This window comes from Dipodomys spectabilis, unplaced genomic scaffold, assembly GCF_019054845.1.
Source record: "Dipodomys spectabilis isolate Male_0828 unplaced genomic scaffold, ASM1905484v1 ptg000241l, whole genome shotgun sequence".
Taxonomy (NCBI): domain Eukaryota; kingdom Metazoa; phylum Chordata; class Mammalia; order Rodentia; family Heteromyidae; genus Dipodomys; species Dipodomys spectabilis.
In genome coordinates, this window is record NW_024870918.1 from 5,169,223 (window position 1) to 5,195,144 (window position 25,922).

General features: G+C 39.1%; 1 protein-coding gene across 1 annotated transcript in view; it reads right to left on the minus strand.

The window, feature by feature from the left end:
• Positions 1-25,922, minus strand: part of Ptar1 (protein prenyltransferase alpha subunit repeat containing 1) — a 47,924-nt gene that overhangs the window by 21,689 nt on the left and 313 nt on the right. Inside the window, exons 2-4 of the mRNA XM_042699339.1 lie at positions 16,808-16,977; positions 9,974-10,040; positions 1,618-1,722 (exon numbers count right to left, since the gene is read on the minus strand). Of these exons, the coding sequence (XP_042555273.1) occupies positions 1,618-1,722; positions 9,974-10,040; positions 16,808-16,977 (342 nt within the window). The remainder of the gene's footprint in view (positions 1-1,617; positions 1,723-9,973; positions 10,041-16,807; positions 16,978-25,922) is intronic.

A 25,922-nucleotide genomic window follows, 5' to 3' on the forward strand; every position in this document is an offset into this window, starting at 1 on the left:
TGAAAAGCATTAAAAACTCTTAACTAATGTTGTTGGTTAGCACAATTTTTTTTCCTCTTATGTCTTCTTTTAACTAAAAACTGTGATTCCAAAGGGGTGGAAAATTGAGCATCATTTTTAATTATGAGTTTTTATTTGACAATGAAATGCTTTTTAAAAATAAATTGCAGAAGCCAATAATTAATGGATGCATATATATATGTGTGTGTAAAAGTTTTCTTTTGACCTACACCCACCCACACACCTAAAAACACACACATACACAATTCTCTAACATCTGTATTCCAATTTTTAGTAAGGAAGAAAATAGTACTCTTTTACGTGGTTTGTAGGAGCTGACTTGGTGCAAACCAGAGGCAAGAGTATAGCCAAGATCTTTTGAGCTGACCTAAAATTCTAAAAAGACTCAAGATTAAGCAAAAGTGAATGATTTCACGAGAATAGACTTCTTCAGAGAGTTCTTCACTGATACCAATCAGCAAGATCACAACATCCCTTTTCAGTTAAACAACAGCAGTTACATGGGTCCAAGTGGAAAATACTTCTAGAGATCAGAATTTTGAGAACCCTTTCTTGCTGTCTTAGGTCATTACCCTAAAAACCCTCTTTATATTTATGATCTTAATAGCTTTTTTTTTTCTTTTTTCGGTCGGTCAGTCTGGGCCTGGGCACTGTCCCTCAACTCTTCAGCTCAAGGCTAGTGCTCTACCACTTGAGCCAAAGTGCCACTTCTGGTTTTCTGGTGGTTCATTGGAGATAAGAGTCTCATGGACTTTCCTGCCTGGGCTGGTTTTGAACCACGATCCTCAGATCTCAGCCTCCTGAGTAGCTAGGATTAAGACATGAGCCACTGATGCCTGGCATGATCTTTAATAGCTTTAACTCAACCTCTTTAACCATTCACTTCAGTAGCCCTTAGCCTCCTTTAAAAGTTAAGTTTAATGATCACAACCATCAGACTGCCATCTTTACCAGGAACAGAACCTTACATTTATGCATTTAAAAACTCAATTTGCTTATTACAGATGGGTGTATAAATGCAATGTCTAAAATTACAAAAAAACAGGTAGTAACAGCCGACAATTATTAATTAATACGTGCCGGGCATTGTGTTTACCTGCATAATCTCATCCACATCCAACTCTTAACACGATGAGACAGGTATAATTATCACTCTTGTTTCACAAGTCAGGAAACAGATTCAGGCACTTAAGGATCAAACGATAGTCTTTTGACAACAGCATGGGTCACATGGCTTTAGAACACATGCTATGAACCAACATGCAGCCCTCTGTCAAAAGCTGTGTTTTCTTTCTCCAGAAATCCTGAATACTAAAAAAAAAGATCTTAGCCAGTTACCTGGATGGGTGATTACGGGCTCACATCTAAAATCCTAGCTACTCAGGAGACTGAGATCTGAGAATCATAGTTTAGAGCCAGTCAAGGCAGACAAATCTACAAACAACTAGCAAAAAGCCAGAAATATGTAGGGCTCAAGTGGCAGAGTGCCAGCCACGAGTCAAAAAAGCTGAATTAAGGGTGAGGTTCAGAGTTCAAGCCCCAGTACCAGCATAAAACAAAAACAAATGAATATATGATCTTAAACATTAACCACACCTATGAATCCATGTTTCTGGACTCTTTGGAAACTTAGTTAAGGCCAGTTTTCCCAGATATAAGTCCTTAATTGGATTTAAAGTGCCAGAGAGGATCAGCTCTTTCCTGCAAGAGAAAAAAATAAAATAAAAACATTACTTATCCTTCTATTCAATCATTCTGCATGGCTTTTAATATAACTTCACTGCAAAGTGAATTTCCAAGAACTAAAATAATAAAATTAATAAAAGCAATTTTAAAAATGGAAGGGTTGACACTGGTCAAGATGCACTCTACTCATAAACTGACATGTTGAATGAATTGAAACCCCTCTGTACAACTACATAAAGGTAATAAAAAAATTTAAAAATTAAATCCCCAATCCACTGTACTATATAAAATCATCATAAATTGCACATATAGTAATCGAGAACAAATTATCGTTATAAAAAAACAAAACAACAAAAAGCAAATGAACAAACTAATGACTGAGCTTCTAGAAAGCAGCTCTTCCAACAACAGAACTTTAGTAACTATTTGGGAAAAGGCAAAGAAGTTTTCTGGCTTCACATCCAAAGGTTATATGACCTGACTGAAGTATCTATAGGACAGATTCAATAGTAGTAAAGAATTGCTTTTACTTCCTAACTAGGGCTTTTTATAGTCTAGTTCCTTAGCAGATAAAAATATGTATACGACAGAACACAGTATGACTGAAATGTAAGAAGAAACTATCATTTGTTAAACTATTACCCTAACAAAATTATTTTTCAGCTGTCCCTTCTGCCCGTTCCCATATGCATATTTTAGTGTGTAACTGTACATCTTACATGTGTCACATGAAGAGCAGCTGTGTTATAATTGAATGTCTTTCCCTCTGATTTTTACTTCTTCAGGTTTCTCTCAACTCTTGTACTATGACCTAGGACAATTTTTCCAAGAGGCATTACCAGGTGAAATGCTACTGCTCTCTGCCACTGTTTTTTACAACAGCATATGCAGATGTGATATCATATGCAGATGTATTACCAAAAGCTTTTTGCTGTTTTAATGTCAATCAAGCTCAACCAAAGCTTTAATGCAATTATGAGGAATGTTGCTGAATAGGTTGCTACTTAATTCTTAGTAAATATAGTCTCTCATTTAAGTTTTTGGCCATAATCATTAAGCTCCCAATTCTCAATATTATTTGCTAATAAAATCAAATCAATTGCTTATATCTGGTTAAACTTAAAAATGGTAGTTATATTTATCTTCCTTGATTACTTTAGAGAAGTTTAAGCCCAACAAAATCATTATAGCTTTCTTACATTTTTTGATACAACAAAATCTCTTATACTTCTAAAATACATTTTCTTTCTAACAGCAATATACTATTTCTAAATTTTTGTTTAATATGAAAATTAACTTCCTTTTAGATAAAAATGATAAACACTGATTAATACTTTCATTTCAAAGTTGTTTTAAGGTAATTTTACAAAATTACCTAAGCTTATAATCATTTTATAATACTTCCATTTCAAAGTTGTTTTAAGGTAATTTTACAAAATTACCTAAGCTTATAATCATTTTAATGAAGGAATTTATTGACTCTTTTCCTTCTAATGCATACTAAACTTATTTTTCATTAAAAAATATTTAGCCCAGCAGGGTGGTTCATGCCTGTAATCCTAGCTACTTAGTAGGCTGAGATTAGAGGATCTCAGAAATGTCCATAGACTCTTATTTCCAAACTACCATCCTCCTTCCCCTCAAAACACAAGAAGTCGTGCTACGGCTCAAGTGCTAGTCTTGAGCACAAAAGCTCAGAGACAGTGCCCAGGCCATGAGTTCATGTCCAACACACACACAGACACACACACACACAGACACACACACACACAGACACAGACACACACACACACACACACACACACACACACACACACACACACACACACACACACACACTTAATGCTCCAGATTGCTTTGTCAGAACCTTTTCCATTTGAAATTAGTTAACATACATACAAAAATCTATCAAGTAAGGTGAGGCAAATTTGGAGACAAGATCTCAAGCACGTAGCTACCCCTGGCTGGCTTCAAGCTCCAGATCTTTCTACTTCTGCCTCTTGAGTGCTGGAGGTAGAGGCACTGTGGTGAGTTTAGAAAACACTACTGAAATGAATTTATTATCTCCATACATACGGGAAAATAATAACAATGGTCTTCAGAAAAGAAGCCATCTTATAGGTGAATTTACATAAAGATTCTTAAATTATGGTGTCCTCTTAGTTACTCTGAATAAAGTAATATTTTGAGAGATACCTTAACCTTAAACAACCTCAATGGTACTGTTCATGTGGGCATGCAGAAAAAAAGGGACGCGAATTATAATATAACTTTAGCAAACCTTCTTAGTGGCAGAACCAGTCACTTATGTAGTTAAGTTATAGCAATCATATAACCTATACCACAAAAAAACAAAAACAAAAACAAAAACAACATGACAGCTCTAATGAATTCACAGATTTAATAGGAACCTGGCTGGATTCAAAAGTGCCATCCCTCAAAAAAAAATAAAAAAGTGCCATAGTTCAAACAACTTAGATATAGCATGATGAGAACAGGAAAACTACTAGATAACTTTGTTCTAAGACAACAAAGTCAATGATATGAGTCATGTGAAGTGTTTCAATAAAATTAATGAGCATGAAAATAAACAATTTATAAATTATTTCATCTAACGTATCATTTTAAAAGGCAGGTAACTAAATTGAATTTTCTTACCTCCCTCTTTCCCTCCCTTCCTTCCTGATTCGTTTTTTCTTCCCCTCCCTCCCTTCTTCCCTTGTACTAGGGACTGAACTCGGCTTTAAACTTGCTAGACACTCTACCTTTTGAGACACGCCAGCCCTTTTTTAAAATATAGGATCTAAGGTTGCCTGGGCTGGCCTTGGACCACAATTCTCCAGGTTGCTGGGATTCCAGGTGTGAATCACCACATTACTGTTTTTAAGATAGGGTCTCTAGCTAACTTTTCCTAAGCTGACAATTGAATTGTGATCTCCATCTATGCCTTTGTGTAGCTGAGATTACAGACATGTATCATCACACCCAGACCCAAAATAAACACTTTAAGAACTCAAGGTGGTTTTATTTGAGGGAACGTTAATTTCAGCCTTAACTGAATACGCTTTCTTATTTACTTTATGCTAAGTCTTCAGTGGTATACTGCCAACAGCAGAAAGAAAGTCCAAATTACCAAATACACATGATCCTGGTATTATTCCAGTATTATTGAGCAGGGCTGGCAGGAAAAGTGTGGTGCTACATGTACTTCCTTGCTGTGGGAGGAAATTACTTAAATGAGGACAGCATTTTATAAAAATGTAAGAGAAGGAAATAAGGTGGTTTGTTTTTTTTTAAAGCAAGAAAAAGTTGGATTATATAAAAGCAGTAAGGTCTTCCTTAGAGCAAATATTTCAAACAGCACGATACTCCTTTAAAATCTTTGCTACATTTTTCACTCACCATCTAAATAAAATAAATGAAAAACCCATCACTTTCTCTGGAAGGCTGTGGCTATTTCTGAAACCAGCTACTTTTGTACTAAAACACCCATGGAAATTTTCAGTTTCCTAAGGTGACTGGTGTGCTTTCTTCCTGCATCTCAAAACTAGTAGCTATTAGTTTTATTTTTTTCCTGCTGTCACTCTAAGATTTCTTTAGGAGGCAAGTAGACATATGTACCTTTATCAAGACTAAGTCTACCAAGGTTATCCGAGTACTCAGCACATACTGAATTACCATCTTTATTCAATCTTCAGTTGTTCTGTCTGAGATGACACAGACATTCATAAAAACTAATACCTACTAAACACTCCCCTTGGGTCAGGCCCTTTGTAAAGTGATTTATTACATTTGCATCTTATTTACTGTAAGGAGTATTATGTTGAGCCATATGAAGCTGCCAATATTCAATCTCCCAAAAAAATCTTATTTTACTTTGCAAGTTTTAGATTTGTAGGAAAGTGATAAGAACAATACAGAGAATACCCACCTACTCTGCACCCAGTTTCTCTACTGTGAATGTCTAATATTATTAGGTGTACTCGTAAAACTGACATGTTAATAATATTGACACATTTATGGCAGTCCATGCTTAGAATTTCCTACCTTTTACCAAGTGTCCTATTTCTACTCCAAGATCTCACCCAAGAGTCCACATTATAGTTACGTCTTCTTAGTTGTTCCTCATTCATAATTACATTGTTTTTGATGGCCATGATAGTTTTGAGTACTGATCAGGTGTTTTGTTTTGTTTTTGTGCCGGTTCTGGGGTGTGAAATCAGAGTTGTCTGTCCTGGAGCTTTATTAGTCAAGGTTAGTGCTCTACCACTTGAACCACTGCCCAACTTCTGGCTTTTTGTAGCAGTTAACTGGAGTTAAGAGTCTCATGGACTTTTATGCCCATGATGATTTTGAACCGTGATCCTCAGTTATCAGCCTTCTGAGTAGCTAGAATTACACGTGTGAGCTGGCTCCTGGCTCTCTTGTCTCTTTAACATACCCCCTCCATATTATTTTGTGAGCACTTTCTTTACATTCTGGCTCTACAAGATGTCCCAGGCCCATCTTGTGTATTTCCTACCCTGATGTTACAATGGGCTATTTAAGGTTATGAGTACTGGGTTTCAACTGTTTTTAATCTACACATTCTAAACTCATAGACAAGAAAACTGAGAACTGGAGAGGTTCAGAAACTCAAAGTTGCTCAAGGTGTCCTACATCAAAATTTCTGAGTCAAACATGAGTTCTGCATAATGAGTTATAAATTTAAATTACAGGCTATGCATAAAGGACTTCAATTAATGGGGTAGAATGTCAAACAAGTCTACTTCCTCACTGGTGTTTTGCTTACTCTAAGTTCTCAGACTGATGAAACAGTAGAACATCATTATGAAGCAGCCTCTTATCAAGTAATTCACCAACTTTCAGAACAAATTCAATGTAAAAGCAAAGTAGTCATTTTTATGAGTGATTTTTAACCTACATGCATCACTCACTCACTCACTCAAATCCCAGGAGATGAGCTCAAAAACTCTATGTTTTCCCCCAAAACTCTAAGAGTGACAAATTGAGTTAGAGTTATATTACACCTGTTTTCAGAAGCTTGTAAAATACAGTAAAAAAAAAAAAAAAAAAATCACACAGTACCTTCCGGGGTAACTGCAAAGAAATACACCAATAATTAAACATCAGTGCTGAGTATTTGATATGCAACAGAGACTTACACAATTAGACCCTGGTTGAGTTTTGCTGAAAAATGTATCCCTGGTTACATATCTTTGTATGTCAATTAATCTTACCAATACAAATAAAAATTTGCTAGAATATAGATCCTCAGTGGAACTTTCTAAAATCAAGGTTCCCTTTCTACTCTTTTAGTATGTCTTTACTAACCATCTTATTAGACTAATTTTCAAGATCAAATGATCTACGGTTATAAACATCAATGAAGTTTTATGAAGATTTATGGAGCAATTTCCCTTCACATGAGAACCAAACCATATATAAAACAAAAACCAGTCAGTTTCACAACAATCATAGAAGAATTCACCCAGATCAACAGGGCTATTTCATACGTAAGGGAGCTGACATGTCTGAGAAATTAAAAGCTTTGCCTAACGTGCACTGCTAGTTAACTGATGAGACAGAACTAAGTTCTATAGTTTTAAGACTAGGTTCTTTTGCTACACTCAACTTCGTATCTGTGTATCTCCTTGTAAATCTATAATGAATAATGGATTACATGTGTGGGTGGATGGCTAGATAAGACAGATGTGCCTGTGCGTGTGTGCGTGTGTGCGCGCGCGCGTGTGTGTGTGTGCATGTGTGTGTGCACGCGCGCACCTATGTATTGCTGCTCTACCACTTGAACACACTCCCCTCTGGCATTGTGATTAATTAAGAGGGGTTCTCCGAGGCTTTTCTGGTTGAGCTAGCTTTAAATTTAATCCTTCGCATTTCAGTCTTTTGAGTGACAGATTACAGGCATGAACCACAAGTGCAGGCTAAGGATTGGCCTTTTTTTTTTCTCATCAGGAATTTGAACATATGACTAGAAATAGTATTTATTACCTTTACTACCTTTTTCACTGAATTTATGTCAGTGCCCAGTTTTGGCAAACTACTTATTTTTCTACATATTTTCTAGCCAGGCACTAGAGTTAGACACTAGAGAAACGGGTGGAAAAGACCTGCTCCTTCCTTTGGTGAGTTCTCAATCCTAAGTTCTCATCCAACATCTTCCTTAAAAGCCTCCTCTGCTTATTCTTTCTCCTCCTGCTAACAGAACAGCATTTCTAGTAGATATATGTGACTCATAAATGTGAAGTATACTAAAAATACAAACACATTTTAATTCAATATACCCCCAAATTGTTATAATTACAACAAATATTCAATCTAAAAATTACAAATTGACTATTTTATGGAATACTTAAGTCTCCAAAATCTACTGTGTAGTTTACACTTGTAACTTGTCTCAACTGAGACCATTCACATTTCAAGGGCTCAATCGTCACAAGCTGCTACAGCCTGGACTACACAAGTCTTAAAATCCTGGAGTGTCGCAGTTCTCAAGTCTTTAGATTGGCTCTTTTCTCTATTTAAATGCACACGTTAGTGAGATGAAATAGTTTCACAGCTTCAAAAGCATTTATACGCTACGGTATATCCCAAATTGATATGTGGTCCACATCTCCTCTTGCAATTTCAAATTAATTCACCCTTTGTGCTAAACAAACTCCTCTAGTAAATGTCAACTCTATTCTTCTAGCTAGTCAGGCCAAAAACCAGAATCAAGCTCAACTCCCTTCTTTCTTGTATATACAACTCACCATCTATAGCTTTAAAGTCTATCTAGACCTTTACACTTCTCACCACTTTTTCATTGCTGTTGTACATCAAGTAACCAGTATTTATTACCCAAATTATTGAAACTACTTCCTAATTTTCCAACTACTCCCTATAATCCAATAATCTATTCCTATAGGAACAAGAATTTTACAACCTAACATTCTGTTCCTCCTCAGCTTGAAAACCTTTAATGATTTCCTACCGTACCTAGAATAAAAGACAACAGCTTATAGAGATCTTCAAAAACTCTATTAGATGTGGCCCATTAATCTGACCAGATTGCCAATTACACTGTCCATCATTTATGCTGCTCCAGCTTCCTTGCTGACCCAGAATATACAGGAACACTTTTTAAGCACGACAGCTTTTCTTCTTGCCATTCCTTCTACTTGGAAGAATTCACAGGGATTAATTCCTAACTTCATGTTGGTCTTTGCTCAAGTAATCCTTATTTAAAACTGTAATACCCCTAGTTCCATCTTCTTTTTACTCTTCCTACACTCTTCTCCTCTGTTTTCTCCACAGTAGAAACTCTGGGCTGGAGGCCTGGCTCAAGTAATAGAGTACCCAAGCAAGTGAGTAGAGCTCGTGTGAAGCCGAGAGTTCAAATCCCAATGCTGGCAAAGGAAAACAAATTACAAGTAGAAAATCCAGTGTGTATTACAAAACAGTAACTCAAAATATGACCTTACTTAAAATACACAAAAAAAGTTAATGTGCAATTTAAGTGATTTTTCTAAAAAAGTTATAATCTGTGGCTCTTGGCTATAGAAAATTTAAATTAACTCAGAATGTTCAATAGGATTTATTTAAAATTTATATTGACACACATACACAATATTAAACTTCAAACTCACATACATAAATACACATATGTACTACACATATATCTGAAAAACTTCAATTAAAGAAAGGATCTTCATTTGCTCTTTATCAAATATTTGGTTTAAAAGCTGTAATAACCAGAATTAGAGAATGCAATATATTTATAAAATATGATCCTTGCCCCAAATACTGAGCATCATAGATTTCAGATGATTTGCCAACAGGGGTTACAATGTGACTGGCTAAAAGGCAAAGCTCACAGCCTTGAGTCCTCACGCCTCACGCTACACACTTCCCACTGAACTATAGTGCTTCTCAACTATGCCAACCATCGCCTCTTAACCAGGTCAATTATGCCAAATGCCCATAGCTCTAAAAAAGGAAGGAAAATGTATGCAGTTTGCTGTAATTCAACAAGAAAATCTGTATTTCAGGCAAGAGAAAACAGACATAGACATCCAACAAGCAGCATAGCATATGTATCAGAACTGTCACGGAGGTATTATAAAGAATGAGTGAAAGAATTCAGTGCAGGATGCCAAGCATGATGGTTTATATTTCATTCTTCAAATACCTAACAACTCACAGGGTTTATATGTCTTCAGAACTGTGGACAAATTTCATCTTTTCACTGATGAAAATGACGTACCTCACGTTCCATGCAGTGGTAAAGTCTGGGTTTAGAAGGAGCAGGGTGCACGTGACATCTATCAATTCTAAAATAAAGAGAACTCATATTAAAAACAAACAGTCCTGTCCTTCCATCCCTGACACCCCTTTGCTCTAGGGTTCTCTCCATCTTTTCCTCCCTCTCTCTCTCATCGCAATCATATGTATCTCATATATTATTAAGTTTTATCACAGATAACCTGTTAGAAGTTGTTAGGGACACAAAGATGTTCCTCAAGACTTTCTTCTATTCTGGTAAGTATAACTCCTTTAAATGGTAAGTACAATTCTTTTAAAAGATGATGAAACAATGTTATGTCAATAAAGGATAATCTTGTCATTCTTTTACAACATTTTGGCACTACTTTTGTAGTACCTTCAATGTCTAGCTTTCTGATTTAAGATGGGGTCTGGCTAATGTTTTGCCTGGGATGGCTTTGAACCTAGATCCTCCTGATGTTTATCTCTTGAGTAATGGGATTACAGATGTGGACCACCATGCTTAGATATAATTCTATTTAAAAAAGAATCAATGTGACAGATAAAAAACACCTGTACTTTGTTTTAGCTTACATCTTTAATTTATGTAATTTTGTTCTATTTGTAGTTCATCTACAAATACCCTACGCATAGTCACTATTTATCTGTCATAATCTTGATAAAATTCCTACATAGTCACATAAACTCCCTAAGAGTATCTATAAAAGAACTAAATCTATAAAACGTGCACATATTTTTAATTTTACTGAAACTGAAAATAATTCTACAATTAGGATTATCACTCTAGGAGCCTAATATTAAATTTGATAACCCTAAATTATATTAATTATCAATTCAATAAAGTAATAAAGACAATAGTATAACTCATGTAGCACTTTTGTGTACCAGACATACCATTAGGCACTTTGTGCACATCACTTCTTGAGTTTTCATGATCATGTTCCAAGATATTCTTATCCCACTTTATAGACAAGGAAAATCTGCATTACAAGTTTAGGGAATGTGCTCAGAGTCATCCAATTGCCACGTGACTACATTAACATCTGACTGCCTTCAACAAATGGTTATAATGTAACTGAAATGTGTGTGTACAGAAGTAAAGGAGGTATTTTCAGGATACAGGAAAAAGATAAAAACCATAGACTAAGAACAAATGTAAGTACATCACAGTGATTTTAAAAAATTCTAGTTAATATCAAAATCAATTATTTCATTTTCACAGCTTCTTAATGAGAGACATTTTTATTTTGAGCTCATGATTTCAAGACTATCAAGCATATTGTAATTTTACAAACTTGAGTACAAACAGCAGGATGAGTATACATTTTTACCTGCATTCAAGTTACAACATTACAAATTATTACATAATAAACATGGTATGTCTATAAATAACAACCTAATTAACCTCTTTATGCTCTTACTTTCAATAGTTTTCAGCAGTAATTTAACATTTGACAAGAAAAACAATATTATCTTCTTTACCACTATTCAGTGAATCCCACAAATATTTCAACTTGATAGTTGATGTTGATACAACCAGCAAAGATTAAACTTTAAAATATTAAAATTCCCCCAGAATTAAAAGAACATAATTATATACAAGTCCTGATCTTGGTCTTTATATGGTTACCCTCTATTGGAGCAACATATAAACAAATAATTCTATAAAGCAAAATGAAGTAATTATGAAGTAGAAGCATATACCACATCTTTGGAGCCTATGAAATAGGAAGCTGCAACTAATTACTACTGGAATACCCTTAGGAGATTGTAAGTAAGTCAGTAGAGAAACCACAAACCATGGAAAAGTATGACATACAGTGCATTCCCAAAGAGATCATGGCAGCAACAATGTGACTACAGCACGCAGTGCTGGGAAAATACACTAGGAGATGAAGCCTTCTCAAACCAAGTCCAGATCGCTTATCAGCCTGCCTCCCACTACTTCCATTCATGTGTTGGCTACTATCAAACCTCACTGTGCTCTAAACATACCCTCTACTGCTTGCTTTCTCTTCTCTACACATATTTCAGTTTTACCTGCTTCCTTGTCTTTCTGCCAGAAATGTCTTCCTATGTTCAAATATTAAAAAAATAATTTTAAAAAAATTAATAAGTTTTTTACTTGGTTTACATCTTCATAAAGGCTAGCTCTCTGATCTAACACAGAAGAAATCTTTTGTCTTTTTTTGTATGTACCTAACTTTCCTCCTCCCTCCCTCCCTCCCTCCCTTTCTTCCTTCCTTCCTTCCTTTTCTTTCTGCCAGTCCTGGGGCTTGAACTCAGAGCCTGGGCACTATCCCTAAGCTTCTTTTGCTCAAAGGTAGCACTCTACCACTTGAGCCACAGTGCCACTTCCAGCTTTTTCTGTTTATGTGGTGCTAAGGAACTGAATCCAGGGCTTCTTGCATTCTACCACTAAGCCATATTTCTAGCCTGAAAACTTTGCTTCTTAAATAAATATTATGTTCTTACTCAAGTAGACTATATATTAGGGAGCCAGGTCCTCCCTAATGCATTTTCAGATTGTTCATTTACTCAGCAGATTTCGTGAGCTTCTGCAACAAACAAGGTACTGAGCTGGGTGAAGATGAGTAAGTGAGGATCTCTGCACAAAAGAAATGCCAGGTGAGACTACAGTACAAATGGTGATAAAAATACAGGCTTCAGAGCCACACCCTTTGGGTTTGAATCCCAGCTTCTCCACTTACTATTAAAGACATAACTTCTTTGAATGTGTCTCCTAAGCTGTGAAATGGAGACAATGACAACTTCACAATGGTTTGAGATTATTCCATTTCTCCACAGCTATCTGACACACTGGAATTGTTTTTTTTTTTCTTCATTCTCCCAAGTTTATTTTATATTCTTTTTCCCAAGTATTTCTTTATTGCAATTACGAGATTATATACATTTCACAATACTGTGGCATAGTTATATTTAGCTAAAGTCACAAAAAATCTTTCAATCTTCACAATGCTAGTCATTATTATTATTTTTTTTTTTTTTTGCCAGTCCTGGGGTTTGAACTCAGGGCTTGGGTACTGTCACTGAGCTTCTTTTGCTCAAGGCTAGCACTCTACCACATAAGCCACAGCACCACTTCCAGCTTTTTCTATTTATGTGGTGCTGAGGAATAGAACCCAGGGGTTCACGCATGCTAGGCAAACACTTGACTACTAAGCCACATTCCCAGCCCAGTCATTATTATCTTAATCTACATTGCTTATGAACTCTATAACTGTTATTATTAAATAAGTTGTTAAAAAATTGTTCAACTAAAACTACAGCTAATTAACAAGTAAGAAGTATTTTCATCTTTAATCAAAGAGGTTCTTCTTATAGTGAAACTGTCTAAATGTATAAACCTCAAAAATGAGGGCAGCTTTGTACATGATGAGAGAGCTATGGGATTTTTTGATGTAATTTTCAAAAAGCTGCTATACTACTTGTGTAAACTGGTACTTATGTCACTTGGATTCTCCTTTTCTATATTAACTGGTAATTTCTTTATACTTTATGTACTTTTTTTTCCTTGCTAATTCTGGAGCTGAATTTAGTGCTTCATATTCTTACTTTGTTTGCCTACGCATGGTTGGTGCTCTACCACTTGAGCTAGTCCAGTATTTTGCTGGCTAACCAGAGACAGTGTTGCAGACTTCTGTCTGGGCTGGCTTTGAATTGAGATCCTCTTGATTCAGCCTCCTGAGTAGCTAGGATTACAAGCAAGAGCTCTTGGTGTCCGGCTTGTTTATGCTTTTAACAAAACTCTCCTCTCTACTCCTGACAAGTGGAAACAAACTCATTTCCATGAGAAACTTCAGCATAGCAGCAGTAGGCCATTACTATAGCAGACTTACTAAATAAACATGTGTTTGAAACATTTAAGAAGCCATAGCTTTGTTAAGAAGTTAAAAAAAAAAGGTAAGTGTTGGTAGCTCACACCAATAATCCTAAAAATTAAGGTTTGAGGCCAATATGGGGAGAAAAATCGACAAGACCTTTTTAAAAAAAAAAAAATAACCGGGCTGGGAAGGTGGCTCAGTGGTGGAGTGCTTGCCTTGCATGCATGAGGCCCTGGGTTCGATTCCTCAGTACCACATAAGCAAAAAGAAAAAAGCCGGAAGTGGTGCTGTGGCTCAAGTGCTGTAGAGTGCTAGCCTTGAGCTGAAGAGCTGAGGAACAGCGCCCAGGCCCAGAGTTCAGGCCCCAAGACCGGACCCAAAAAAACCAAAAATAACCAACAAAAATGAGGGCTTTAATTGGTACAAGTAACAGAGTGCCAGCTGGGAAAAACAAGCTGAACATGTAAAAGACCCTAAGTTTAAGTTCTATTCTAAAAGAAAAAGGTCACCTTGAGTTATAGAATACATTATTAGGATTTTGGCATGATCAAACATGTAGACACTGACATTCTGAACTATTTTTTAAATTGTCAGCTACCTATTCTTGGCTGTAGGAAACTAGGATTACAGGTATGAGCTACAAGTACCTGGTTACACTTGTAATACTACACTTGTAGTACTATCTACAGTTTTAAAGGAAGAACATTTTCATTCAATAATTTCTTTTAGAGATGGAGTCTCATAGACTTTTCTGCTCAGGCTGGCTTCGTAGCATGATCCTCAGACTCATGAGTAGCTAGGATTACAGGTGTGAACCATTCACATCTAGAATAAAACAACTTCTTTTTCTCAGGAATCTTGACTTTTTTTCCCTTTCTTTAGCGAGATTGACCTCTGTGTTCTAACTGCTTTCATTCATAAGTTTGACACAATAGCATTATATTAAGCCAGCATTTTCAGATATCTTTTTCCATCAAATCAAAAAGTTGGACAGAAATACTGATAGTATACAATGTGAGTAGGGTACAACACCAAATATTATAGATTACTATGCTTTTTCCAACCTTATGGATTGAGAGGTTCTGTGAGTCTTCCTAGAGTTTTCAAGACTAAACTGTATGAATAAGGAGAGGGAGCAAAGCTTCAAATACAGTGCCTAGAAGCACGAGAAACAGAAATGGAGAGAGGACTTGGAGGGTCACTGGAAGAGGGTGGGTGGGGCTGGCATACATGAATGGGCAAAGCTAGTGTTCGGAAACAATTACAGGTTTTGACTTTAAAAATTCCTATTGTTTCCTCTCTGCAAAATCATCATTCTACCCCTGCTTCACTTTTGTATGTACGACTCCATTTCAAATCTATGTGTATCTGAATACAAATATAGCTTTATTTGGCAAAAACTAATTTGATGAATTCATATGTCTAAATTTCTACCTCAATGTTCTAAAACATGGTGATAAATTAAAGGTAGTCTAGCAGAAGATAAATACCCTTATACTTTAGATTAGACTTAAACCTAATACCTTAAAGGTCAAGCCATAAAAGGTCATGCCATTTATGACACGTTTAGGTATAGTCTTCTATACCTAAATGCATGTATCAGATGACTTAACAAGTGAGACAATCACACCGAAAATATTGTCACTGCCTCTTCAAATCAGGTGTTTTAGTGAGCTAAACAAGAAAAGGTGCTATCAATCTATGAAGATAGGCTATTAAGGACAGTATTAAGGTATTCAGGAAGTCAGTATGTATGTAGTACCTTCAGCAATACTCTTCTTCCTGTTTCCTACCCCCAAAGACATTGTCACTCAACTGTAAACTTCACTCATCTTTTAACCCCCACAGTACTCAGAACAGCTTCTGGTCTGATGAGGCCCTTGGTAATGGCTCTCAAACTAGTAGTTAAAATTCTCTAGGAAACAAAGTTCTTGTTCAAAAATCAGTCCACCAGCATACTAGGCACTTCTGAAGGTATGTCGAAAAAGAAAGAAGCTTTATGAAAACAAGGGAGGACACGATTTTACGTAAGCACTCCCCCCGAAAGATAGTAAAGAACAAACGTAATTTGTCTACATAAAGGCTTAATTTGGGGAAATACTAAGAAAAAAAAAAAAAGATGAGGGGAAAAAAAAAAGCCGGAGAGAAACTTGCCAGCTATTTGCATTTAGAGGGAATAAAAAGTTATAAGAATATAAAGCTTTGAGGGTGGAGGGAGAATAAAACAAGTAGGGTATAGAAACACAAGACCCAGTCACAAGTCCAGAATCCTAATTACGTCTCCATTCTACACTGACAGCCATGTGAAAATGAAACACAGGGCTAATAAGAGATTATTAGCTGCAGTAAAGAGCTGACTCAGAGAAAAAGGAATTGTTGGGCTGTTTTGTTTTTAGTTTTCCTTTTTTCATTTCAGCATAGAAAAGAGATTCCGAAGACGGGAGTTTGCTTGGGTTTCAGAGAGAACTGGCATGTTCATAAATCATCAGATGAGCTCACAGTGTAACTACTTCAACCACACCTCCAGCATCTCCTTTGGACTGCTACATAAACAAGTGCTATTGCCCACAGAACGTTAAATGCGATCAGAGATCAGTGACTTAGGCTGACAGGGAATGTATTCTTCGGTGGTACTCAAATATGTTGAAAGCCATAGGACATGATCTTTAAATAAAGTCTTGCAAATTGCCTCACTACATTACTAACAGGTGGAATCAGAATGGCTCTGGTTGCAGGAGCTGGCCTGGAATCCTGCCTGCGGCATTTTTTATATAATACTGTAGTTGCAAATTTTGAAAACTAATGATCTGGTAGAAACCCCTCGCTTTCACAGAGGTTAAGCAGCTGCCCAGGAAGGGAGGGGAATGGCCCAAACCAGAAGCCAGGAATGCCAACACCCCGAGGGCTCTTCCCACTCTTTTCCACGGACCTAGGAGGAAGCTGAGGAGGAGGAGAAGGTGGTTACTCACCGTCTTTGTTTAGCCACTGCTTTCTTGTTCTGTATAAAAGGAGCTTGTTGTGGACGTAGGGTAAAAGGAACTTGACACACCAACTCTCCACACCGAGTTTGTTTTCAACCAGGACTATGGGACTCCGGTTATATCTTGCTTCAGGACATGGGATCAGGCCAATTTCATCTCTTAATATATAAAACATAAAGAAGATTTGAAGATAATTCTGGCCTTGTCACAATTTCTCTAATTCCAGAGTATTTTTAAAGATCCACGCTATTTCTCTAAAAAACATGGCTGAGAATTTCAGCTCACCTCCTGCGGTGTTAGAAATGAAAAACGAACATAAGCCAAACAAACAGGTTTGTTGGTAATGGCAAGGGAACTGGGAAACCACTATGCTTTACTATACTTTATTCATAAATGACAAACCTTATCTTTGGATGGCAATTTCAAAACGCCATTCAACATTTTAAATTCATATACCCTTTGACGTAGCAATAAATGGGACATAGTATAAGTAGTTAACAATGTAAGACTGGTTGGTAAAAAAGAAGTTTAGCCCACCTGTGTGACACACATTTTTTTTGGGGGGGGTGTTCCAGTCGTGGGGCCTGGGCGCTGTCCCAAAGCTCTTCAGCTCAAGGCTAGCACTCTACCACTTGAGCCACAGCACCACTTCCGGCTTTTTTCTTATGTGGTGCTGAGGAATTGAACCCAGGGCCTCAGGCATGCAAGACAAGTGCTCTACCACTGAGCCACCTTCCCAACCTCACATAGATGTTTTTTAAAAAAAAAATTACTGAGAGCCTGGCGCCAGTGGCTTACTCCTGTAATCCTAGCTACTCAGGAGGCTGAGATCTGAGGATCTCAAAGCCATACCAGGCAGTAAAGTCTGTGAGACTTTTATCTCCAATAAACCACCAGAAAACGGGAAGTAGTGCTGTGGCTCAAATGGTAGAGCTCTTGCCTTGAGCTAAAGAGCTGAGGGACAGCGCCCACCCAGACCCAGAGTTCTAGCCCCATGAGCGACAAAAAGAAAAAATTACTCAGAGCAAATAACTCAGAGCCAGGTACTGGTGGATCACACCTATAATCCTAGCTGAGAAGGCAAAGTAAGGTCTAAGGATCATAGCTCGAGGCCGGTCCAGTCAAGAAAGTCCATGAGACTCTTGTTCCCAATTAATCACCAAAAAAGCCAGAAATGGAACTGTGGCTCAGGTGGTAGAATACTAGCCTTGAACTAAAAAGCTCAGGGACAAAGCCTAGACCCTGAGTTCAAGCCCCTAGAACCAGCACATGCACACACAAGCGTGTGTGAATACACACTTTGCCATTCTAGTTTATAAAGATCTGTAAGAGGAATGTGGAGAATGCTGGGCAAACATCTGGACAATGACTAGTATTTCAAAGTATGTTTTTGTACTTATATTTGGTGAGGCTAACCTGAAATCTAACTCATTAGGACACATATGATAAGTACATACCGGTACTTTCTAGTGTTCAGAGTGTTAGCATCTAAAGTAGAGCACTACAAAAGTAGCTAAAAATAGTTTTATAATTCAGTCTATGATTCTGTTGTCTGAGATCTAATAACTACTTAGAACACTTCAAAAAACTAAGAGCTAAAAATTTAAATGTTATAGTAACAAGAATAAAAGGATTCTGGCTTCTGAGTATAATCTTTTTTGGGAAAGTTTTTGCTGTTGTTCTGTTTTTTATACTTAAATCCACAGTGTAAAAGCTGTCATGTTCACTAGTTGTACTGGGAATAAAATGTCCAAGTACTAATTTGGTATCTAAATTACGGGACAAAGCCATCTGTACAATTAAAGCAAAAAACAAAAAACAAAACCTATCCCTATTCCAAGGATAAGCATAAATTACTAAATAAACACTTCCTAAAAGGCTGATTATCCTTATACTTCAGCGAGATTTAAATAGTTTCCAAAGGCTACAACTTCTAAACCTTACAAAAGAGCATTACCTCTGATTTTCTTCTACTACAGTGTTCTGAAAACAGCCTGGACCATCCATCTATCACTCTGGGCTCTACAGACCTCAGTTTTCTCAGCTGTAAAATGGTGGGACTACATTATCTCTAGTAAAGGAAACGGGCAAAAGCTCATCCAGATTTCAAATGCTATGACAGAGAGAAACTTGCCAGCTATTTACATGTAGGGGGAATAAAAAGTTATAAAAAATATAAAGCTTTGGAGGGGGGACATGAAAATAAAACTAGTAGGGTAAACACAAGACTGTCAAAAGTCCAGAACTGTAATTAAGTCTCCATTCTACTACTGACAGTGTATGTGAAAATGAAACATAGGACTAGTAATAATTTTCCTGTTCATTATAAAAACCCAACATGTGGAGAATGTGGTAAATTATGAAATGCTAGACAAAGATGAACAACTGTACTGTCATTTTTTTAAGAGCCTGAGATCAGTTAGTAAAGCTCCTTGGTTAACAGGCAAAGGGAAGCAGAGGTAAAGAATGTTAAGCCTTTGTTATTTGAGCCTGAAGACACATAATGTATTGCTGCTTCCTAAAGACATAGCCTTGATTTTGTAAAGACACATTGTGTCACTAAGCTTCCGAAGTAAATACTTTCGACTTCAGATCTCTGTGAGCGTCCCTTAGGTCAGAGTCTACTCTGTGTGTGTGTGTGTGTGTGTGTGTGTGTGTGTGTGTGTGTGTGTGCGCGCGCACGTGCGCGTGCGTGCGTGTGTTTGTGTGTGTCCTGTGGCTTCAACTCAAGGCCTGGCCAAGTGCTCTAACCACTTGAGACAGGTGTGTGTGTGTGTGTGTGTGTGTGTGTGTGTGTGTGTGTGTGTCCTGTGGCTTCAACTCAAGGCCTGGCCAAGTGCTCTAACCACTTGAGACAGGTGTGTGTGTGTGTGTGTGTGTGTGTGTGTGTGTGTGTGTGTGTGTGTGTGTGTGTCCTGTGGCTTCAACTCAAGGCCTGGCCAAGTGTGTGTGTGTGTGTGTGTGTGTGTGTGTGTGTGTGTGTGTGTGTGTGTCCTGTAGCTTCAACTCAAGGCCTGGCCAAGTGCTCTAACCACTTGAGACACAGCTCCACTTGTGGCTTTTTGGTGGTTAATTGGAGATAAGACTCTCACGGCTTCTAACCTCTATCCTCAGATCTCAGACTCCTCAGTAGCTAGGATTATAGGCATGAGCTGATGGTGGCTGACTATGGTCCACTTTTTTCCCAGACCATTTAAAATAGTATTCCAGAATCATTTAAAAAACTGCATGGAACTCAATTCTCTTCTGTCATTTTATAGGATGAGGAAACTGAGATCTAATGATGCAAACAAGTTAGCTAAGGTCATATAACTACTAGCTAAGAACCTAGAGCCTCCAGATACTTAATCTAAAACCTTAGACATAGAATGAAAAAAACAAAACAGTATTTAGACCAATTCTTCCTAGATTTCTGGCAGCTTAAATTCTAATTTCATACTCAAGATGAGGTGGAAAACTCAGGGGGAAAAAATACAAACTAAAAGCTATTTGTCATTTTTCTGTCACTATTAAGGCTTGGGTATACATCTCTCCCCACCCCTGCAAGTATCTTATAAAGTATGTGATTATATTGGATATAATCCTTTTTTGGTTCTTTGCAAAATCTGATAATTCTTATTGTTTTCCTACATAATTAAATGGTATTTTAATGAGCACAATGATTATGTGATGCATACCAAATATATGTCTAAGTATTTCTTCACAAAAGTCTTGTAAAAAAAAATTAATGATATGGGCTGGGAATGTGGTTTAGTGGCAGGGTGCTTGCCTAGTATGCATGAAGCCCTGGGTTCGATTCCTCAGCACCACATACACAGAAAAAGCTGGAAATGGCACTGTGGCTCATGTGGTAGAGTCCCAGCCTTGAGCAAGAAGAACCTCAGGGACAGTGCCCAGGCCCTGAGTTCAAGCCTCAGGACTGGCAATAAATAAATAATGACCTTTTCACCACCATTAAATTTTGTTGTTTAACATGTAGGTTTCTAGCCCTTTAGATTCCTGGTATTACCAAAATGCTCAAGTAAATAGTTTCTACAATATCAAGGACACAGGATTTTTTTTTTTTTTTTTTTGTCAGTTGTGGGGCTCAAACGCTGGGCCTGGGTGCTGTCCCTCAGCTCTTCAGCTCAAGGCTAATGCTCTACCACTTGCTCTACCACAGCATCACTTCGAGTTTTCTGATGGTTAATTGGAGATAAAGAGTCTCACAGACTTTCCTGCCCGGGCTGGATTTGAACCACCATCCTCAGATCTCAGCCTCCTAAGTAGCTAGGATTATAGGTGTGAGCCACTGGTGCCAGGCTAGGATTATTTATTTATTTATTTTTGCCAATCCTGGGGACTGAACTCAGGGCCTGGACACTGTCCCTGAGCCTGTCTGCTAAAGGCTAGCACTTTACCACTTGAGCCACAGCAAGCCACTTCCAGCCTTTTCTGTTTATGTGGTACTGAGGAATCGAACACAGCGCTTCATGCATGCTAGGCAAGCGCTCTACCACTAAGCCACATTCCTAGCCTGAGCACAGGACTTTTAAAGATGGGGGAAGTTTGGGATATTGAGCAAGTTCCATTCCTCAGAAAGACATAATGTAAAATGCTCACTATTTAGATTACCTTCAAAAGGCACTCCAAAGACATACAACAAGGAATGAATAAGTGAGTTTACTTAATAAGAATACACAATAAAACTCAGTTCTTGGAATCCCTCAGTTTTTAATGGCGGTCCATTGAAGTTCAGGGTTCATATAAAATAATGACATGTCTAGCAAGCTTCTCTTGGTTGTGTCTTGTGGAAACATCAATCTGCAAGTAAATCCTCTTTCTATTCATAAAAGTATCATCAACCATCCTTTTAGGAGAGGTAGATGTCCCAAATACTGAAGCCTGTCATGTGGAAACTGAATTAAAAAAAAAAAAGTCCAAGGATTCATAAACTAGTACAGATATTTTTAACCTAATAGTTGTTTTTGCTAGCTTACCCCCCACTTCAAAACTGGAAATTCTCTCTAGAATGATTTTTAAAAAAGGAATGTTAGTAAAATATCTAAAGGAATTAGCTCTTGTTAACAAGAGTTCAATGACCTACCATGCTTTCTCATTAATTTTAAAGATAACTTTGTATATTACTGACTTTAGAGAACAGCTACACAAATTACAATTTGTTTTTTATATGCTATCCTGTTAGTTTAATATACATTATTTCATTTATTATGAACAATAGGCTTCTACAGAAAAAAAAATTTAGCCCCTTTTAGAGATGAGGAAACAGTTTTGTCTAGGTCTATCCAGCTAGTAAGTAAAAAGACAAGGTTCAAATTCAGGACTCAAATTCTAAATCCAAACTCTATAACTATACATTATTTAAATAAAAATCAGGCAAAAAGATAATTATTAAACTCTCTGATTTTCTATTCCTCAATTCAATTTGAAGACAATTTAAAACTGCCTTTCATTACTACTCTTCTACTCAAAAACATTCCCTCAGCCCTCATACAGCTTAAAAAGCCTATTTTCCTTGAACTATTTTTACATTTCAATCTAAATGCTAGTTCCTCAGAAAGAACTATATTGACCATCTAATCTAATAAGGTTTTCCTGTTAATATTCTTTCAAGATACCCTTTTCACCCTCTCTACCTCTGTACAACCTGTACGATTGGTTTAAAGTTCCATTAGGATAGGGACCAGGTACCACTCAACTAGCGGTGTTCTTTGGCCGAAGGTTTAAATGGGTTAAGGAGATGAAGCCGGTCAATGACTTCTATAATCTGTCCAATGGCATCTCTTCACTCACATTCCGCTTTGGGTGGATTCATTGCTCCTAGTGGAGGTCTCTATCTCCCTGACACTGTAAATCCTAGGCTTCAGTGTTCAGCTTAAAACCCGCATCCCCAAGATTTCTGACCCAGAAGTATCCAGCTTCCCCTGTACTTCTAATAGACTCACTTACCTATCATACTACTAATATAACCTTTACTATAAACTGAATTGCAGGGTTAATTTACTGTTTGTGCACATAGATAGATCTTGGTCTCCATTTTAGACTCACACCATGAAAAACAGTAATCACTGGGCACATGGTACCATTATATATAAATCAGAATTAAATTTAAGATTCATTCCTCACATTAGGCAAATTTCAAGTGCTCAATGTGGCTTTTCCAACAGATACAGAACAATTCCATCATTGAGAAAATTTCTGTATCTTCCATATGAAAATCGTATTGTGTACTTCTTCCTGTCCCATATATTGAAATTGGTACTTCACAGTGAGAGGCAGCCAATTAAGTAAAAGCAGTGATAACTTGCCCTAATTAACATGACCCTAATTACACTATAGATAGTTGTTTTCCACATGAACACAGGGTCTATACTTTATGCTAATACCTTACCCTGGGCCAAGCCTTCAGCTGTAGAGAATCCATTGCCATTCGGAGTCACTCATACAAACAACGTCTGTATGGAACTTATATGAAAGTGCTTCACACTGATCTTTCATTGGATCAATGTATTTTGGGCAGGTGACAGAGGGATTACTTAGCAATAACAAGTGCCATTGTGATTCTCTTGTTCTCATTAGCCTTACAAGATCAAGAGGAATCTAAGGCTGAGAGGGGATTCCACATCAACAGTAACAGAATCTACATCTTGCTTAGTGCATCATTGACTGGCTTTGGCTAGCTATTCTACAAAGACATATATATTCAAGGGAGTAGATGTTAGCAAAAAAAAAAAATCAGTCTATCTCATGATGGGGAAGATGGAAAACAATCATTAAATAATGAAACCTTTTATAATACTGTAATTAGGTTCTAAGTATAAAGGTAAGCATGCCTCATTAAAAAAAAAAACTAGGACTGTAGCCTTCTTTTTCTGAGACTATGTGACATGCTCAACTCTTCTTAAACTTTTAAATCTTGCCTGACCCAAATGCCTACTAACAGTTATATAAATTAAGTATTCAAAGGAGCATATTAATGAGATTTCACAGTAAAAGTCTGAGGAAGGGAAGGACATTAAAGCCTTAGGAGTTTTGATAAATGTGAGCCAGAACTAGGGCATGTTCCACCGGGTACTGTGTCAACCTGCCAAACCAATTAACACCCAATCTCAATTTCTTCAAATAGAAAATAATGACATTCTTTTAAGTGTCCTTTCAGTGTCATTATTTTAGTGTCACTGTCTTTCAGAGAAACTAAGGTGATTCGTATGTTAAGAGTTCTAACCTCTGCTATAATTTCTGCTAGAAAAAATTACACCAGTGATGAAAAAAAAACCAGTTCTTCATTTGCTCAATGTTTTTTTTTTCTTTTCTAAAGGATGACTCTTATTTGTACTGATGCTCTCATCCTCAAAAGTCTTGAAAGACTGATACACAAGGCATCAAAGCATTCTTTAAAAGGCTCAGCAACCACTCTGGCTACCGCCAGGAAATCATTCCAAACAGGCTCATTCTGTAAAAGGCGGCAGTCAGGAGGGAGACAGGAAGTGGCACTGTCAGAGCGAGGTGGCAAGGTGTGCTGTGAGGCCCAGCAGTGTTTTGCGTTTAAAGAGGCTCAGTGCAAGTCTCCGATCGTGTGCCACAAGGGAGCAAGGCCGTTGAGGGCTTCTGAATTCTTTTATAACAGCATCACCTTGGGGGTGGGAGGAGAAACACCCCACACTTTGTTAAGATGTAGGGTTCTGGCACATCTTTTTAGGCGGAAAAGTGAACGGGACTGGAATGCTTAAAAAGAGTGATTCCAGTGTTCCAGTTTTCAGGACAAAAAAGCTTGCAAATAAACCCCATAAATGACGTGAAAACCAAGCAGCACTGGGACCCAGGTCCCCAGCCTCAGAAGAGGAGGCAGGGGAGAGGAGCTACACTGTGGCTGCCGCTGCTTCTTTTTAAATCCTTTTGGACAATGTTGCCGGGATCGCTCGCCATAGCTTCCGCTTTTCTTTTTCTTTTCTGGTTTAACTCCATTCATTAAGGTGTCCGGGAGCGCACCGTCGGCGGGCTCAAGCTTTCTAACATCCAAAGCAGGGGAGAAGGCCGGGCGAGGTGCAGCCCGAGCCGGGTCGGGCGGCGGGTGTCAGAGGGCCGGGCCGGGCCCGCCGGGGATGACAGGTGTCAACACGTCCCCGGGCCGCGGCGACTCAGCGCGGGACCCAGACCCGCCCCGCCCCGCCCGCAGGCGGAGACTGTGCTCCCGGGCAGGTCCTCGGTTCACCTCCCGGGGGACGCGGGGAAAAGGCAACCCCTCAAACTTACTTTGGGACCCTCGGGGGGGGGGGTCTGGGCTCGGGGGGGGGGGATCAGGACCTGGGGGGGGGATCGGGACCGGGGGGGATCGGGACCCGGGGGGGATCGGGGCCCGGGGGGGGGGGATCGAGACCCGGAGGGGGGGGATCGGGACCTGGGGAGGGGATCGGGACTCGGGGGAGGGGATCGGGACCCGGGGGGGGATCGGGACCTGGGGGGGATGTCGGGACCTGAGGGGGTATCGGGGCCCGGGGGGGGGATCGGGACCCGGGGGGGTATCGGGGCCCGAGGGGGGGAATCGGGACCCGGGGGGGGGATCGGGACCCGGGGGGGTATGGGGGCCCGGGGGGGAATCGGGACCCGGGGGGGATCGGGACCCGGGGGGGGATCGGGACCCGGGGGGGGATCGGGACCCGGGGGGGTCGAGGTCCGGGGGGGGATCGGGGTCCGGGGGGGTATCGGGGCCCGGGGGGGGAATCGGGACCCGGGGGGGGATCGGGACCCGGGGGGGTATCGGGGCCCGGGGGGGTATGGGGGCCCGGGGGGGGAATCGGGACCCGGGGGGGATCGGGACCCGGGGGGGGGGGTCGAGGTCCGGGGGGGAAATCGGGGTCCGGGGGGGCGGCCCGGGTGCAAAGCTGTGTTCCCACACACACAGACCCCAGACCCACACCGCCCGCCGCGGGTCCCACCACCACCCGGGCGGGGGGGGGGGGGGGTTGGTGGGAGTTTCGAGAACTCCTCGCGAAGGGACGAGGAGGGCGAGGGCGACACATGCACACGTCGGACGGAAGCATCGGCGTCGCGGGTGGGAGGCTGGAGGCGCCCCGGTAATAACAGACCCCCCCACCCCCCCACC